An 18173-nucleotide genomic window follows, 5' to 3' on the forward strand; every position below is an offset into this window, starting at 1 on the left:
TATTTTACTATCCAAGGATCTAAAATATTTTATTGCAAATAGAGTGTTTATCTTCTAAAAGAATGTTAATGCTGAGTTCTGACAAAAGGCATGCAAAAGAGTTGTGGAACAGCGAGTTGCGATACATGGCCCTGGTTCAAAACGGGTTGGGGAGCAAAAGTGAAGCCATACAACAAACAACTCAGTTACAGTTCCCATGTGCCTTTATTGCTAAAGATTTTGTGTGTCCCAAGAATATTCTCTTTGCTCCTAATTTCATCTCCTTTTTTATTATTTTTAGGTGTGTATGTGTTTGTTTTTTTCTTCATTTCTCTGTATCATGAATCTATATTAAAATACTGTTAATAGAGGATTTTTTTTTTTTTTTTGGATGGAGAACTTGAAGTTCCAGCATTTTCAAGAAGTGAGGGTGCTGCCTGGACTTCTTTATAAGGTGGTTGCAATTAATGTGAAAGGGGGAAGGAAGGAAAGTGTATACCACTTATTTGGTGGCTTCATTATTAGTTCTTTTTTCTTGCTGTTGTTTTGGTGATACTTTGAATATTGCAACCTAAGTCCTTCAGATTTATTTTTGTCTACCTTTTTAAAAATTGAGTAAGAGCAATGCAGGATATTGTGGAACAGATGTGAAAATAGCTGAAACGAGGAAAAAAAGTCATATACTGCTAGTTTCTGAACTCTTAGCAACTGTTACTGTGCATGAAAGCCCTCCATGTTTCTGTTGTGCAAAACAGAAAACTTCATGTGCAAAAGTAATTTATGTGCGAAAGGTCATCTGACAACAGTGGAAGCCACCAGGAACAACCTCATGATTTATAATAATAATAAAGATAAAACAAAAAACAAAAATGCTGTAAGCACTATTCAGAAGATCTCTAAACAGTGAACTTATTTAGGTCTTGGTCAGATGTGAATGACTGCTTTTTGGAAAGTGGAGAGAATAAAGTTCTACAACCCATTAGAAAGGAGGGCTTAGGGGGAGGAGAGAAAAACGAATCAAGTGAAACCCACCAGAATTTTAGAAGGTTTAAAAATAACCCTGTGGCTAGACTTCTCAGTCCATTTTGGAGCATAGTCGTAACTGTAAATCACTACTGTGATAAACTAATTTTGGCACTTCAGTCATTTTAAATTTCTTTTTATCACGCTTTGCAAGAAGCCGAATAACTGCATTACGAAAACCTCATTCATTTTATTTCTCATCTCAACGTCTTAGCTGGGTGCTTTGTGTAGTGATAGCAGAGCTTTAAGGAATGTTCCTGTTCTTTTTCCAAGTTGATTATCTGAACTTAACGAGCCAAAGAGAAGAGTAGCACATGCTGACAGCATAGCCCAAATGTGTGTTGCTGCACTGGTGCTGTAAGACATATAGAGAATGTCTTTCGAATGGCATTTAGATATTAAGCTTGAAAGTTTTTCTACCTCCTCCAATTTGATCCTTGCTTATAACACACTTATCATATTTGTTCACGTTATTCCAATAACCATTCTCGAAGGTTTGAGGTCTAGTATCAATTGTATCAATTTGGTTTTGTGATGGCACTCTGTAAAAGTGATTGGATGCATATGTTACCAAACGTGCTATCTAATTTCTTTTTTTGAACAGCTTAAGTCTTTGAAAACTGAAAATATATAGGAAGAACTGAGGAAATTTAAAACATGCTCCTCTGTATTTTTTTTTTTATTATGACCTTGCATTTTAAAAAGAATTTTGGTTTAGTTAAGTCATTCAGAAACAAGAGTCTAGTTCTGAAAAACAAGTTTGCATTGAAGCAGTTTCAGTTCAATTTTGATGATAGGTACAATATTAAGACAGACAGAGGAAGAGCAAATACCAGCACTGTTTACAGGTAGGCATCAGGGAAAAGTGCAGCAATTAAATATCTAAAGGAGAGAAATATTTTACGAGTAAAATATTGAGAGATGCTGAGCTTCTGATTAATTCCAGGGGAAGAATTGGTTCTTGGCATCTCAGGAATTTTTCCCCCATGCAATTCTTTTGATTCTTGAGAAATAAGACAATTTCCAGGGGAAGAAATATCCTCAATAGTGGATTTATTTAAATTATTTTTCTTTTCTTTCTGTGGGGGCATGATTAGCCATCATTTCTTTCCAAAAACACAGCAGTGATGTCTATTTTGAACAGGTTAAAGGGAATCTCTAAGCACTGCACAGAATAACAAATAATACTGGAATCCATTCTGATGCTTGGGGTAGGAGAGTGCCGCAGGGGACAAACTATTTAGGAAATACTAATCTTAAGGATAGTGTATAATCATCTTCATTAGAGATGTTGTAAACTGTAGTTTAGATAGTCATTAAGATCTTTCCTCCTCAGGATGTTGATGACATCATTAGCACTGTTTTAATTGCTTTAGGAAGCCTCCTTCCTTGCTTTTTTTATGGTGTTTTGGTGTCATCAACTGCAGCAGGGAAAATTGATGCATGAAGTCGTGGACTGAGTTTTCATCAGGTAAGTACAGAAAGATTTAAAATTAAAAAATGAAGCAAAAAGCATCCACAACCTTACTGTGTGAACCCAGCTATTTAAGATGTCAATGTTACTGTGTTAGCAGTTGCTTCTGTTTACAGTGACAAAATAACTATTTCAGGAGGATATGGGAGTCTTAATTGACTAGCTCTTCAGGGTTTAGTGTTGAGAATAAGCAAGATGTTCCCTTCTGTTTTGTTAGTAATACATGATACGTGGTTCCCATTCTTGATTATGCTGCTGACTTCTATGCCTCTTATCACTTGATCACTTTTCCTCCAATATTACCCAGTTCTGTACAATGAGGTAGTTTGATATATGGATAGAAGATATAATGTGGTTAAGGGTTTGGGATGTGTGTTTTTTTGGTTGGTTGGTTGCTTTTTCTTATTTTTTGTTTTGTTTTCACTGTTCATTCCATGGCTTGCCCAATTAGAGTGGTTTCTGTTGGGTGTAGTTACATTTTAGCAGGTTTAATATTGCTGAATGCTAGATAAGTAAGCAGTGAGTTCTTAGAGACTTAATATTGCCTTTTTTCAAGGCTTGTGTGTAGAAGACATAGTGTTTTCTGTACAGAAATGGTAGATGAAAGTGAAACCCTAATACGCTGCAACCAAGTTTTGCTGGAATGTTTGCATTTTTTGTTCTGACTCACTGGCTTGAATCTAAAAATATTGGGAAAATGGATAAGAAGGTATGTTTTGCCCAGCTGTATTCCCAAATCCTAGAGAGCCTTTAAGGAGGGGATCTCATTCATGCTGAATTGCACAGTGCCCCCAGAGCTGTTAGACATTGCATGCTGCAGTTATGCGTGTATTAGACATAGCTATCAAGTATTTCTGTAACACCTTCTAAACATACGCACTGTAAATGTTATAAAGAAAAATAAATACTGAAGTTAACTTGATTATCATTGATACTTATAACATAATTTTTATTCAAGCCAGTTGTATCTGTGAACACTTGCTGCCTTTAGAAATCCAAAAACTTGAGATTTGAAAGATCTTAAGCAGTCCTTAATTCCTAGTGCTTTTGGTCTGTAAAGGAAAACCTTAGAAAAATTGGTATGGATTTAAGCAATAGACTATGATGGAAACTTAAATGCAGAATGTTTATTTTAAGTGTATAAGCTTTACCATTTGTATTTTATTTTTGTTTGTTTAGAAATAAATGATAAATAAAAGTTAAAACCCCATGGAATTGCTGAGGAATCTTTAAGTTTGGGGGACCCAAGAAATGCTGCTGGGGGATAGCTGAAAATTCAGAGGCACCCTTTTGACTGCAAATTAGACTGCCTCAAACCAGAATGCCTTGATCTTAATGTTTCCTGATATTCAACTAACTAGGTGCTTTTAAGATTTCTGACTGTAGTTTAAATGCTAATTAAAAGTATATTTATAGATACATGTGCTCTCAAACCAGTTTGTGATACAGAAATACTGCACTAAGATAGCATAGTTTGTGCAGCACTAAGCATTGCCCTAAAATATATTGTGTGAAATTGTATTTCACTGGTCTTCATTTGCTCTGTATTAGAGTCAGTGTTCTCTGCTATCTTTTATATCCTAGTTGTAAGCACAGCTCTTTCAGAATATAACAGGTTCATCTTTTTTTTTTTTTTTGCCTGCGGACAGTTCTTCCTTTGGAAGGAAACAAAACAAACAAACCAACACCCCAACACAGAAGCAAACTAACCCCCAACAGCTAGACACTGCGAGATAAAGGCTTTGTTTGTAAGCCTCTGGTCATGCAGCAGGAAGGCCTAAATGCATTTGTTATGCATCCTTTCCATATCAAGTGCTGTCTGTTTTTTTTTTTTTATCTCCTTCTTTTCACTTTTTTTTTTTTTTGAAGTTGACCTTTTTTCTGACCCTCAAAAGTAAAAATCCTAGAGAATTTTTTTTAGAAAGATAACGCTTTCCGAAATCTTGGAATTAAGTAGCTGTTGTACTGCAAACCGTGCTCTTCTGTGACTGCCATGAGATTACCTCTTGATTTTGAAGTTTGGGGGAGATGGCAGGAGGCCTTTCTTGAAGATTTATTATTTACAGACTCATTTGAAATAGTTTTGTTCAGGTGATCTTTTACATATGGGGATAGAAACAGTCTTCAGAGTAACAGCTACACTTCTGCTGGATCTGATCATAGCTTCTAGTCTTACTTTTCATCATTAGCATATACTCAGAGCCCCAAAATGCAATTTCCTCCTTTATATAAAGGGAAGAACAGGGTGGTGGAAAAGAGGCCTCAGCCCACACATGATAAACTTTAGCTCCGTGCCCTGTGGCTGGATCTCCACAGCTGCTTTTGGCCTAGCTTTGTGCAATGGGCTGGGGATGCTGCCGCCAGCCGCCCTGCACTTGGTGATGTGCTGGTGACAAGAGACACTTCTTGCTGGCAGCACTGGGCCACCAGCCCAGGTTATAGGATCCAGCCCAACGTGTGGCATTGCTCTGCCAGCCATCCCATGGGAACCCAGCAGAGGGACCCGATGAGTGGATTCGTGTCAGAGTAATGGCCATTTAGGGGTTAAGGATTTATTTTAGGGAGATAGAGGTTGTGTTTTGCTGTGGTTGTTTTGTTTTGAAGTGACAACCACATCTGCAACGTAAAGGTGTAAGGGGAAAGGAGGGTTTGGTCCTCTCTACTAACTTAAGCCTGTATTAAACATTAACTGGCTAGTGTGCCTTTCTAGCAGAACACGACAATGAGGATTGCAATTGCTCTTTTGTCATCCCTAAGAAACAACTGGGTCATTGAGAAATGATTTGTTAATGAATTAAAATATGCAGAGTACAGTTCCGTTACCGTAGGGCAGCGCCTGTGACTGTTATGTGTAAGTGTTATTAAGTTTCAGAGTTCACCAGCAATTTATAAATTTGAGGTCCTTAGAGTAATCCCGTGTGTGTGTTTGCAAGATTGGAAATAAAGCTTTTTCTCATACATAAACATAGAAAGTGAAGAAAGAGCAAATCCATCGGGTATGGCAAACAGTCCTCAAGTTAATATGCCAGTATGGCTTATTTATTAATAGGAAATCATTTAACTTTTATAAACTATCACATAAGTAATTTTAAGAGTTTGTAGAGGAAAACTTAGCTGTGCATTTTGTTCAAGGGAGACTAGCTGAGGACTATCAAAGTGTCAGTCTTACTTAATCTTTTGAAAATAAGTCCTTTGTATGTACAGAACTTGGTGAGAAGCTGCTGGCAGTTTGAGCACTGCAGCTCAGGTTCTTACGGGTGCAGTGCCTCTAAGGGACTCAGCCCCCCCTCCCATTACTTGACACTTGTCCTGTTAATTCAGACATGATTGCTTTGTCCCATATTTCTGTCTTGGTGACTGCTAGACAAGGGCTAGAGCTGGTGCACCGTGGATGGTGCATTTGTGTTCTTACTGTTTTAAGGGCAGGAATTGTGATGGCAGGGACTGGAGCTCACCAGCAGGCTCCTCAGGTCAGTGTCTTGTGCAGACAAGGTGTCGGGGTGGTCTGCTTCAGCTGATACCTTAGTGCAAAAGGCTGTGGGAGCTACTGGAAAGCATTTGTTCTCAGCAAGTGCGGTTACCAGGTATTTTTTATTCATGTAGTCTCTTGTCTTTGTACTCGTGTGTGCAATCAAGTTTAAGTACTGATGCCTTTGCAAGTATGTCTGTTCCATGGTGCGAAACATCATTTCAGGACATCAGAGTTACCTGGGCTCTTTGGTGCCTCTTGGGTGTGCTAGCCTGCTGGAGTAGGTGCATCTGTCATCTAGTTAATGATATCATCAGCTTCTCTTCTGAGTAATCAAAGCAATCTTGGAAACATGTACCATGTTACCTTTTTGTGACTTTCTAAATAGCATCTAATGCTTAGTTATCCTGTATCTCTCACTCAGTCACCTAAGAATAATGGAATCACTTCTGTGTTGTTACCACTGCTGATCTTTTCTTACAAAGGCTTACAGAATGTAGAGCAGAGGTACAAAATCAACTGCCAGGCTGGTTATTCTTCCTGCGGGTCAGGATTTATTAGCAGCCATCTCTGCACTGATATGTGTCCTGGTTCTGACTGTGGGGTTGGCTGAGATACCTCGTTAGTGCTCTTCATACTGCAGACCAGTGTATAGCAGTACACTCACCATGTCTCCAAGCACAGGTGTGCACTACCTAAATTCTGTGAAATCAGATGATTACAGTAGTCTATGATGCTTGCCACACAATTTAATTCCTAAGTTCAAGAGAGCAACGATAACATGCTGTGAAATAACTTCCCAAGTCATAACATGTCCCTGTCAGACATCTGGACCATGTAGCAGCAGTTTCTGTTGAATTTCTGTCTTTATCTGCCATGCAGGTAAGGCATGTAAGCAACGTGATTTCTTAGTAGCCCTGGCTATAGCCTTACTACGTTTTCTTTTCTACGTTTACTTTAATTGGAAAACTCAAGGCAGCCTGCTCTTCAAACAGGATTTCAACAGATGCAGCATTTGCATGTTCTCTAGCTCTTGGGAGTGGGTGTGATCAAATTTCTTTTGCTTGGTTTCAGCCGAGAGTGAACAACACGTAGACTGCTCTTTCAAGTTTGTAGGATTATAAGCAAGAGTTTGTAATTGACACACACTCAATTTACAGTATTTTATACCCAGTTTGATTGGCTTTGATATGTCCAGTTCTTCCCTGCCTGCAAATTGTGGACTCATTGGTTCTGAATGCCTTGAGGACCTTGAAGTCATAGCAGCGCATGCTGTGGTCTCATGTACTGTCAGTGCTTCTCTTACAATTCAGCCACGTAGGATTGTCGTGCTCCGCTTGGAGCAGCTGGGAACGAGGTGACTGCAGTGGCTTTGCAGGTACTTTGCTATACCCAGAGCTTATCATGTGGTTCTCTGCTTCTTCACAAAAAGTCCAAGGTGAATTCTTCCACTGGTAAGAATTAGATTTGGAATAATGATCTAACAATAAAGAATGCTTTTTGGTCTCCTCCATTCTTTGGCCAGCATGGCTTCCGGCACGGAGAAAGCTTGTGCTGCTCTTGCTGAGTGTCTTTTGGAGAATGTAAGCTGAGCTGGTGCCCCTGTTTTCATGTATGTATTCTGAATTCTAGCATATGCATTAACTCATTATCTTTGTTGCAGTCTGAGGCAAGGCTCAGTCGGGAATGTCAGAGCCAGTCCCCATCCATTAGACCTTTAACTTTCATTGTAATGAGATGCAGTTCTCTTAAGCTTGTCACAAAAGCCATGATGAATAGATAGATATCTAAGCAAATTCTGAAAGTTTTGTCCTCACTCTGTTTAGGGGAAGTATTTTATTTTTTTTCCAGGAAAGATCACTTAAGCTGTTCATGCAGTCTGCTTCTTGAATAATTTTAAAGATGCAGTTTTCCCTTTACTCTGCGCTATGAGATCCTCCTACAGGTAGTAAAGACCTAATCCATTTTTTATATCATTCGTGGCTATTTTCTTCCATTCCTTTGCCTATCCCAACATCTCGGAGTTGACTTAGAGTTTTTTGATGAAATTTTTGGAAAAGCTTTCTTGCAGTGCACAGTAGTTCATACCCAAATATCTGAATATTGTATTTGATTATTAACTGTGAAATTAACTTAACTTTGCTGCCAGAAGAAGCCAGGATGCTGTACCCCCTAGATTTTCATTAGGTCAGATTGCATAGCCTGGGCTTTTTTATGTTTATTCTTCCCTTACAAGTCTTGATAGCTGACACTGCCTTAAAATAAACTGTTGATAGACTTAAGCAGAGAAGTTTTTATGGACAACATGTTAATAATCAAATTATTTTGGGTGTGTTTGCAGAGAAGAAACATGAGTGCCTTTGGAGAACACTGCTGCCTTGAGTTTAGGCTATTCCATCTCATAGGCAGAGTAAAGATTTGCAAATTTGGGGTTTGTAATGCCATATACAATTCATGACCTCAATGTTGCAGTTGTTTTGGGTGCTCTGTCTTTTCCTGCTTTTGGGTTTCTTTCTAAGGAAGCAAGGCTCATGCATTCATCATTCTCCATATGAGCATCTACTGTAATTTTTTTCCCTTTGGCGTCTCCAGTAAATTGATAATGTATTTTGTTTGCATTTGGACGTTTCAAGTTTTGTAAGAGAGGTTTCTTCTGCAGCTTCGTAGAGGCTAATGCCCTGCTTTGGAACAAGCAGACAAACCTTAGTTGTTCTATATGGCACTTGATAGGAACTGGCCCTTCATTCATTCAGCAGGCATACAACTCCAAACTATTTATGGCAGAAATATCTGTCAGCTGTCCTATTGAATCTTCGGCAAATGTTTGTCCCTCATTAAAACTGTGTGGTTATTTATTTTCCTTTAGTTGTCTCTCAATGTGTTTTCTGAGAGTTACAAGAAGGGAAAATTGTTCATAGGTGTTTTATGTAGTCTTGCAGGACTCTGCCTACCTTAAACGTCATGGGCATTTTTTTTCACATTAAAAATTAGATAAGCGACTTTGATATTCTTTGAGTTGGAATCTTAAAGGGAGAGACTCTATATTTATTTCATATATGAGAAATTATAGAATCATAGAATCTTTTAGGTTGGAAAAGACCTCTAAGATCATCACATCGAACCATTACCCGAGCACTGCCAGCTCTACCACTGAACCATGTCCCTGTGCGCCATACTTACATGGCTTTTGAAGCCATGAACCACGCCATGCCCATTAGCCAAAGAGCCACAAGGGATTGAATCCTTCTTATTTTTTGTATGAACTTATTACCTGAGCTTGCCTGTTGAAGCAATGCTATTTGGCTGGCCAGCAGTGACATTTAGGAGAGCAAAAAAAATGCTAAACCCATAATATGCTCAAATCACAAGTGGTTGGTACTGAAATTAAAATGCTGCAAAAAGAGGAGTGTTTCAGAGTTCCCTGTGTCAGCATGTTTTAACTCGGTACATTCTTCTGTCCTCTAAGACAATTATGTTTATAGCCTTAAAATCTCTTTATTCATAATTCAAAATAGGAATGTTGACCAAGTAGGTAATTGCAGTTATTCAATTCATTATGTAAAAAGCAGAAAAAGTTTGCATTTGATCATCATCTTACAGTGTGTCTAATTTAATCTGTAGTATATGCAGAGAGAATCTTAGGGAACTGGGTTCTCTGAACTTCCTTTAAGAAGAAAATTCTGATTTCTTAAACGTGGTTTTCTGCTGATTTGATTTCCCCATTTTGGGAGTATGTCGATCAGCTTACTTGCTTGTGTGTTCTGCTGATAAGGCAAAATTGAAGCTTGTTTGCTTACCTGAGTATAAACTCAAGGTCCCAGTGTTTCTGCATCCCTGATCTTGACTCCAGCTTTTATGGGTAGTTTCAGCAGGATTCTTGAGATAAGTTTTAACACTGTTTTTCCCTGTTATGCAGACCATGACTTTCAAAACAATTTTCATTCAGACTAATCACAAGGTGTCACCTTTGTTCTCTTACTGGTAGTAGTATTTCTCTACTGTCTTCAAACCAAATGAGACCAAGTAGAATCACTGCTGAAGTTGCTTTTCTTTTGCTTCCCCAAATTTTTGGTGAGTATGGAGAGAAGTGGGGGAACCGCTGCAGTTGCATAGTTGAGCAGGAGAAACAATTTAGAAAGCTATTTCTAAAATTTGCATCTGTATATTAATTTAGTATTGAGTTAAGCACCAGATTTCTTGTGGCAGCATTAGCAGAAAGAGTACAGGTACTTCACTAGGACTCCTTTAGCCATCTTTATGATTCTTAAATTATTCTCAAAGTAAGATTTTGCACGTATTATGTCTTTGCAAATTAAAAATCTCTACTGTGAACTCACCTAGTTATGTGGTAGGTAAAGTAGGACTCTAAAGAATGGATAATTAAATAGCAGTTTTGATATTTTTCCAATATCCAGATGGCTTTCTACTTCTGTTGATATATATTTAATATTGGGCAGCTTAGCAATATTGGGCAGTTTGTTTTAAATGTTAGGATTTTATAAGCCAGACTTCTGTTTGGTTGTAGGTTTTTTGTTTTGTTTTGTTTTTTCTTTTGTGTGCACACACTTTTTGAACCCATCAGATCGGAGTGGAGTTGCTTTTATGAAATGTTCAGAAACCACTGAACAGAATTGTGAAAATGCAAAGTTACTGTAAAGTTCTTGCACTAAAATGAGCCTTATAATGAGACCTCTAGCTCTGTTAGGAAGCAAAGGTAACTGAAGGCATCCAGCTGCTGAAGAGAACAGAAGTCCCTAGTGATTCTTTCCACGTGAAGTAACTCGTTTATTCTGCTTCGTGCATACAGCATGTTTTGTTGAGCTGCTTTCTTTACCGTTTGTCACAGAGTTAACATTTCCCAGTCTAAAGAGTAAACCTACTAACAGGCTTCTTGCAATGGAAACTTGAAAAAAAAAATGGAAAAGGTTAATTTAAAATATTTGAAACTTTTGGATTGCCTTTTTATCAGTTTGGTCAGCATGACAGCAGAATACCACTTACTTTGCGTGGCACCTCGAGTTCTAAAACGTCACTGTAAGAGTACGTGATGTTTTCTAGTTCTTTTTCCTTTTCCTCCTCCTTCCTTTTAAATTATTTCGGAGAGGTTCCAGGGCATTATAAGACAAGAACGACATGTAAGGAATTTATTTCCTGCACTGTTTGGTAGTGTTTTATGGGTATTTGAATTCTGTGCAGTAAGTGTAAGGTACTTGATAAATACTGGCTGCATCTGCTGATAAATGGTGTAACTTATCTGAGGATTTGAAACTGTAATTTATGGTGTTTTGCTAATTTTGTAAAATGTGAGGCTTAAAAAAAGGGGGGAAAAATGACAGAAAAAAAAAGTCAAAACCTCAGGTTTTCAGTATTTTTTTTCCTATAAAAATTAAAAGGCTGATGTGGAGCACTGAGAACCCTGTGTTCAGAAACAAAGTTTTCTGTGCATTGCCTAGAGAGGTAGAAAGGAGAGAAGATTCTGCCAGAGCGCTGTCCGCAGTTGCTGCACCCTACAGGATGGGTCATGTTGGTCCCAGAGTGCCCGAACGAAGTGCTTGCTCCAAAAGGAAGGATGAGGTGGTGCAAGTCCAGCTCAGGGCTGGATGCTTAAGAGAAAATTCCACTCAGCCCCCCTCTCCCCATTAGAAAGGGATATTTTTATTGCTAAGAGTAAATATTTAAAATAGCAAAATAACAGAAGTAGTACAGACTTGTCAGGTGCCTTTCAAAATTACCCATGTGGAGAACTGAATTGAATGCTTTATGGCAATTCTTAAGCCCTGCTGACAGACCCCTAGCACGTGCGGTGAGTAACACGGCCCTTCACAGAATTGTAGGGGTTGGGAGGGACCTCAAGATGTCATTGGGTCCAATCCCCCTGCCAAAGCAGGTTCCCTATAGCAGGCTGCCCAGTTAGGCATCTAGACGGGCCTTGAATATCTCCAGAGAAGGAGACTCTACAACCTTCCTTGGCAGCCTGTTCCAGTGCTCCATCACCCTCATCATGAAGAAGTTCTTTCACATGTTGGTGCGGATCTTCCTCTGTTCCATCTTGTGGCCATTGCCCCTTGTCCTGTCCCCACAAACCACTGAAAAGAGGTTGGCCAAATCCCTCTGTCTCCCACACTTAGGGTACTTATAAACATTAATAAGATCCTCTTTGTCTTATTTTCTCCAGGCTGACCAGACCCAGGTCTCTCAGCCTTTCCCCACAGGGGAGATGCTCCAAGCCCCATATCAGGCTCTTGCTGAGACCAGCGGGGCTGCGCTTGGACAAAGCTAAGCTGCAGTATAGATAGAGCAAAGCATGCTCGTGTAAGACATTGTCTTAATCACCTTTCCACCTAAAAGCAGAATAAATGAAGTCACCTAATGCACATTTGCTTGCATGCCTGGATTTTCATTTTAAAGAACCTTTTGCAAGTGGATATATGATTTTTTTTAGTAATTGTGCCTGCATGTGGATGAGCAGGACAGGCTTTGGAATCTGGTGGGGGTAATTGGGTCTCCCCAGTGTGCGTGCTTCCATGTGAACGTTGAGTTAGTTAACCTCCTCATCGTGGATGAAGAGACATATCAATGCAATTCTGGAAAACATTTATTTATTTATTTTTAAGTTGAAGTGTAGAGATGCATAGTCTATTGAACCTATTTTGTGATATTTTAAGTGAGGGTAGGCTTTAGGCCGGGTTTCATTAGGAGCAGATGAGAGGTATGTTGAGAAGCATTGGGTTTTTGTGAATCCCTCTGAAGATGGTGATTTTGACCAGCATGCATTGAAAGGCATAAAGATGATCTTCCTGGTAGTCAAAGTATTTCTTTGATCAGATGAACACGGGAAATCATATGTATAGATCTGAACGGACAGCGAGGAATAAGCAAGTCTAATATATTTCAGGAACGAGATGAGTGTTTGCCTGAATGTGGACGAGAGAGTAGGGGAGACAGGCAGAAGGGTTGGAAGTGGACTGTGATTGCTGCTGGTATGATTTGGCTTTTGAAAAGTGATGTAAAACAGATGCTACGTATCTTGAGATGATTACATATGATACAACAGCATTTTTCTTTATTTTTCTTAATGCAAATTCTCCCTACCCACAAGTGCCTGATTTTCTTTAAAATTAGTTTAGGTTTAATGGAAGATAGACACTATTATCTTTAGTCAAGACTCAGTTGAAGGCTTTCAGATCTAACATTGCAATTTCTTCTTTTGGCTTATTTCACTTAAGTTTGATCCTAATGCTGAACATCTTGCTTTTCATCCTTATTTCAGAGATCAGTGCAACTCTAGCACATTTTGTGTAAATTAAATGCAGTGATGCATTCAACTGTAAGCTGGCCCTAAAATGATCCTTATGGTTATCATAGAATCATAGAAAGACTTGGGTTGGTAGGGACCTTAAAGATCATCCCATTCCATCCCCCTTGCCTTAGGTAGGGACACCTCCTACCAGTCCAGGCTGCCAAAAGCCCCATCCAACCTGATCTTGAACACCTCCAGGCATGGGGCATCCACAGCTTCTCTGGGCAACCTGTTCCAGTGCCTCACCACTCTCATAGTAAAGAATTTCATCCTAATATCTAATCAAAATCTCCCCTCTTTTAGTTTAAAACCATTTCCCTGTGTCCAGGTCCCTCTGGATGGCAGCCCTTCCTTCTGGTCTATCGACTGCACCACTCAGCTTGGAGTCACCTGCAGACTTGCTGAGGGTGCACTCGATCCCATTGGCTATGTCATTCATAAAGATATTAAACAGCACCAGTCCCAAGAACCATTGTGGGACACCACTCATCACTGGCCTCCACCTGGACACAGAGCCATTGACTGTAGCTCTCTGGCTGCCTTGCAATTGGAAAACAGCGGCATTAAAGTGTGAGTAGCCTCCATGTCCAGAGAGAGTACATGCACTTTTCCAAGTAGTAAGTGTCTTGTAAATACTAGGGTCTTCTGTAGCCATTGGTTTTAATCAAACTACGTTTTAATTTGTCAAACAGCAGTTTTTAGTGGATAGGGTGAGTTTGTTTTTCTTTTGAACACTATGTTGTTTGTAGCCTTGTGGTCTGTTTACATATCTTAAATAATGTAATTTTCTTTATTTTGATTTTTAGGAGAATGACATCTTCCTGGGCTGGGAAAAGGGAGCTTACAAAAAATGGGGAAAGAGTAAGAAAAAGTGCTCCGATCTAACACTAGAGGAAATGAAAAAACAGGCTGCTGTCCAGTGTCTTCGCTCTGCTTCTGATGAAGTAAGTTGGGATTCTTTAACGGATTCTTAAGACTTTATGCCATTCTTTGAGTTAGATATATTTAACTTGTGATGGTTGATCATCTAGTCTGTGGCTTCTTAAAATACAGTATCCCCAAGAGATCTCTCAAGTGTTCTTGTTTCTCTTTAGGAAATTATGAAACCTTTATGTGGCAGCAGGATTTCACAAAAGATTCTGTACCATGTAGTGTCATGCCTTCCTTTCTGCAAGCCCTCACCTATTATTGTTGAGGACAGTTGCAATGCACCAGTTTGTGCTGAAATTACCACAAAGCTTTGCATAAGGGTAGTTGTTAAAACTCTGGATTTACTTTGTGTTGAACTCTGAGCAGCAAGGAGTAGAGTATTTGGGCGGAAAGTCATCTTGCTTTGTGCATGGTGTATGTGCAATCCAGAATTGCTAAATAAGATGCAGTATAAGTACCAAACATTAATTTTCTACATTGCGTCATTAAGTGGGAGTGGAGTTGAAGCATGCTGACTGGAGAAGGTAAGGAGAGGTGAAGGCAGCAATGGGAAAGTGGTGAAAGGGAGGCTGTAGAAGGAATTGTTTTTAAAAAAAGTCTGTGGCATAGCTCAATGAAAGCTCTTCAGAGAGATTTTTCAGACAACAGAAATCAGAAAGTCTCTATCTTTTAGTTACAAAACTACAAATACTTTTATCTGTCACCACTGAGGTGAAACTCTGCTCCCGTCTATGCAGCTTGGTTGCGTTATTGCTCCATACAACTTCCTGGTCACGTCTGTGATTGCACAAGCATTTGTGTGGTTGTGTGGAGAGCAGGATTGGGAAAGAGAATCAGTATCCTGAGATTAACCTGGTTGGGGCGGAGGAAATGTTAACCTAGAGAAGTTTCCCGGTCAGATTTGTATAGAGACTTGCCCCAGCAAGAAAGAGGAAGGTATGCAACTAAGAATAGTGGAGGATGTTGTATTGATTTATGTGGTTATTTCCTGCACCACCATCTTCAACAGCATTCCTATCATATATTGGCTTATTTTTATGAAGCTACTTGGGCAGAGTTACTAAAGTGTTAACTGACTAATTGGGGAGTTTTCTGAACTCCCTTTTTCCCTTTACTTACAATCTGAGCAAAGTGATGCAAAATGTAATTTTGTTGGGAATTTACTGTGCTCTTGTAGTTGCAGAGTGTTGAGGTCAGCACTCTGACTACTGTAAAACTAAAAGTAAATATGAAGCAAGTATGAAGAAATAATTGCAAGAGGTAATGCCTTTCTGATGGTATGACTGTCTTTGTGTACTTGTTTTATAAACAGCAAAACAGTAGTCTCATACATAGACTACAGGAATATTGATTGATTTTTAGCTTTAGGAATGATGCATCATCACATAAATGACAATGAAGGAGCATCACTCAGAGCTAAATTTATGTTTAGAAAAACAGTTGAAAAGAAAAAAGGAAAGAGATTGATTTATTACCAATCCCTGCTCTGCTTCCCCTTGAATGTTTGTTTAATCTAAAACAGAGTAAGAAGGGAGGAAGCCCTTCAAGTAGGCTTTTAAAAGAATGAAAAGATGCATGATCTGAAACTCTGAACAAGTAACTTCCTCTGACTCCTGCCACATTGTCAGATTTTATTGTTCAATGGGAAACTATAATCTGTAACCTGTAGACTCCTGTTGTTATATCGGGCTATTTTGACATCTGCTACGTGCCCAGATACTTAAGCTTGCACATTTGGTGTCTTTAACGAAACTGTAGGTTATGTTCTTTTTTTCTCCCATTTTCAAACACAGAGTGGAACCTTTAAACCTCTGTCAGGGTTTGAACATTGTTGCTTAATGCTTTTTTGTAGGTAATTTAATGTGTATTGTAGAAGAGACAAGCATTTGCTAAACTCTAGAGTTGAGGGAGGGAGGTGATCCTGCTTTGATATGAGAGATACCTTAAAATAACTTTTAGGGAATCTTTTCTTCCTGCTTTTCAAACACACTTCCTATGTTGGCTCGTGTCTGTATGTATTTTTGTGTGCTGATTCAACAGGAGTACTTGGTTGTTCTTGTACTTCGAAACAGTATTGTAATGCCATTCAGGCTGCTCTATGCAGTGTTCATGACTTAATTGCAAGATAAAAATACTCCAAGTGGTGTGTGACAAGTGTTCTTATAAACTGCTAAAATACAAATAAACAACTCTTTCCAATACCACTTGAAATTTTAACTGTTTCCTGAATCGTCTGAGAATGTTTACCTTTTTGTCAAAGCAAAAGAAAAAGTATCTAATAGGAAGAAGTTGCATGTGTTTGTTACATCTTCATAAATACACTAAGTAGCAGCTTCTAAAATTTGGTCTTGGACTACTAGGCTTACTCCTCGCAATTAGGTAGGATGACAGTGTAAATCACCCTCCCTGTACGTGCTAGTTTTCCTGTTTCTTTTAATTTCAGTTATGAGTCTTACTGTAATCTGAAAGAGTACTGAAAAATACTTTTTTTGTTTTTTCTTTCTCTGTGGTCCCTTTCCAAAGTAAGTGGATAGAGAAATCAGCATCCTCACCCATACATGTAACTCTTCCAGCGTAACCTCTTCTTACAACCTTAGCACTGGAGCAGAGCAACCAAGGTTGGGGTAGTTCTGTTATTCAGAACAATATAAAGAAGTTTAAGTGCACTTAAACTGAAGTGTATTTAATTACTATTGTATTTAAGTGAAAATGCCTAGATTTGATCTGTGTGTGTCTGTAGAGAAAGTATACAGACGTGTACATGCAACCAAAGTTTTGTTTTGTTTTAAAAAAAGAAGACAAATGAAAACATGAGGATTCTGAAACTTGATTTTTTTTTTTAGGGGTGCAAAAGCATGCAGAGAATGAAAGCATGTTGAGGGTTACTAATAACTTTTCTAACTCTTATAAGCAATGCAAGAGATCCAAATACCATGCTTTTGATCTTCATACTATGTTATTTAAACTAATAATGCATTGAGAAATTGCCGAGTATTTGCCTCCTCCCATTCAACAGTAATCAAAAGCCTGAAAGTTGAGTGATTGCTACAAGAAGATCTTGTCTGATGTGTGGTAGGGAGAGGAAATCATAAAATAGATGAAAATTCCCTTGATAAGAGTAAATGCTGTTTTGTCAGTCTTTCGTGTAAAGGCTGAAATAAATGTTCTGAAAATTTCTGTGGATTTTCATTCTTAGGGAGCGTTTTGTTTGGTAGCTTATTTGTGTTCCTTTTAAAATTCAGTACTGTGTCTCGTTAAAAAAAAATGAGACACAGTAACAACTAATGCTGTAAAACATTAGAGACAGAAATCCAAGATTCTGGTTATAAATTTTTTATTAAATTTATAGTGCAGAAAACAAGCATTTGACTTCAAAAAGCCTAAGTTTCTTTCTGAACCATTTCCTAAGTTATGCAGTATAACAAGCTAGGGAGGCTGACCACTTAGCATCACTTATGTCTCACCGTGGCTGAGTATGTTGTGCACTAAGTACTTTTGTGAGAGAAGACCTGGTTTTGACGAGTACTCTCTGGGACACATAAGAATGTAAACAGTTTACATATGCATATTTTGAGGACAGTATTTTTTGTGTGACAAGCATTTTGATGTCTCAAGGTGTTGATTTTTCAAGTGCTGCAGACACTCTTGATGCAGTTAGAAGCAGAAAAGATGCAAATACGTTGCAACTTACCCAAAAATGAAGACAGAAGGACGATGAGAAGAACCTTCAAGACAAGTACTTCTGTGCGGTACTTGCAAACCAGTTGCTATTTTTACTGCCAGTTCTATTTTTTTTCCAAAACACTTGAATGGAATATAAAGAACACTTCAAAGAGATGTGCTGAAGAATTGTTCAAATTCTAAAATGCCCATTAATTATTGACTTTGCTTAGAAATCTTATTCTCTTATCCTTCTGAAATATAGAAGTAATTTAAAAATGATGGTTTGTAATTAACTGGCAGAGTAAGGGTATCCATTCTAATGGAATGCTGGGTTG

At 38.5% G+C, this 18173-nt stretch overlaps 1 protein-coding gene across 1 annotated transcript in view; it reads left to right on the forward strand.

The window, feature by feature from the left end:
* Window positions 1–18173, forward strand: part of KIAA0232 — a 67622-nt gene that overhangs the window by 17798 nt on the left and 31651 nt on the right. Inside the window, exon 3 of the mRNA XM_084286232.1 lies at window positions 14052–14189. Within this exon, the coding sequence (XP_084142358.1) occupies window positions 14052–14189 (138 nt within the window). The remainder of the gene's footprint in view (window positions 1–14051; window positions 14190–18173) is intronic.

This window comes from Netta rufina, assembly GCF_964035555.1.
Source record: "Netta rufina genome assembly, chromosome: 4".
Lineage (NCBI taxonomy): Eukaryota > Metazoa > Chordata > Aves > Anseriformes > Anatidae > Netta > Netta rufina.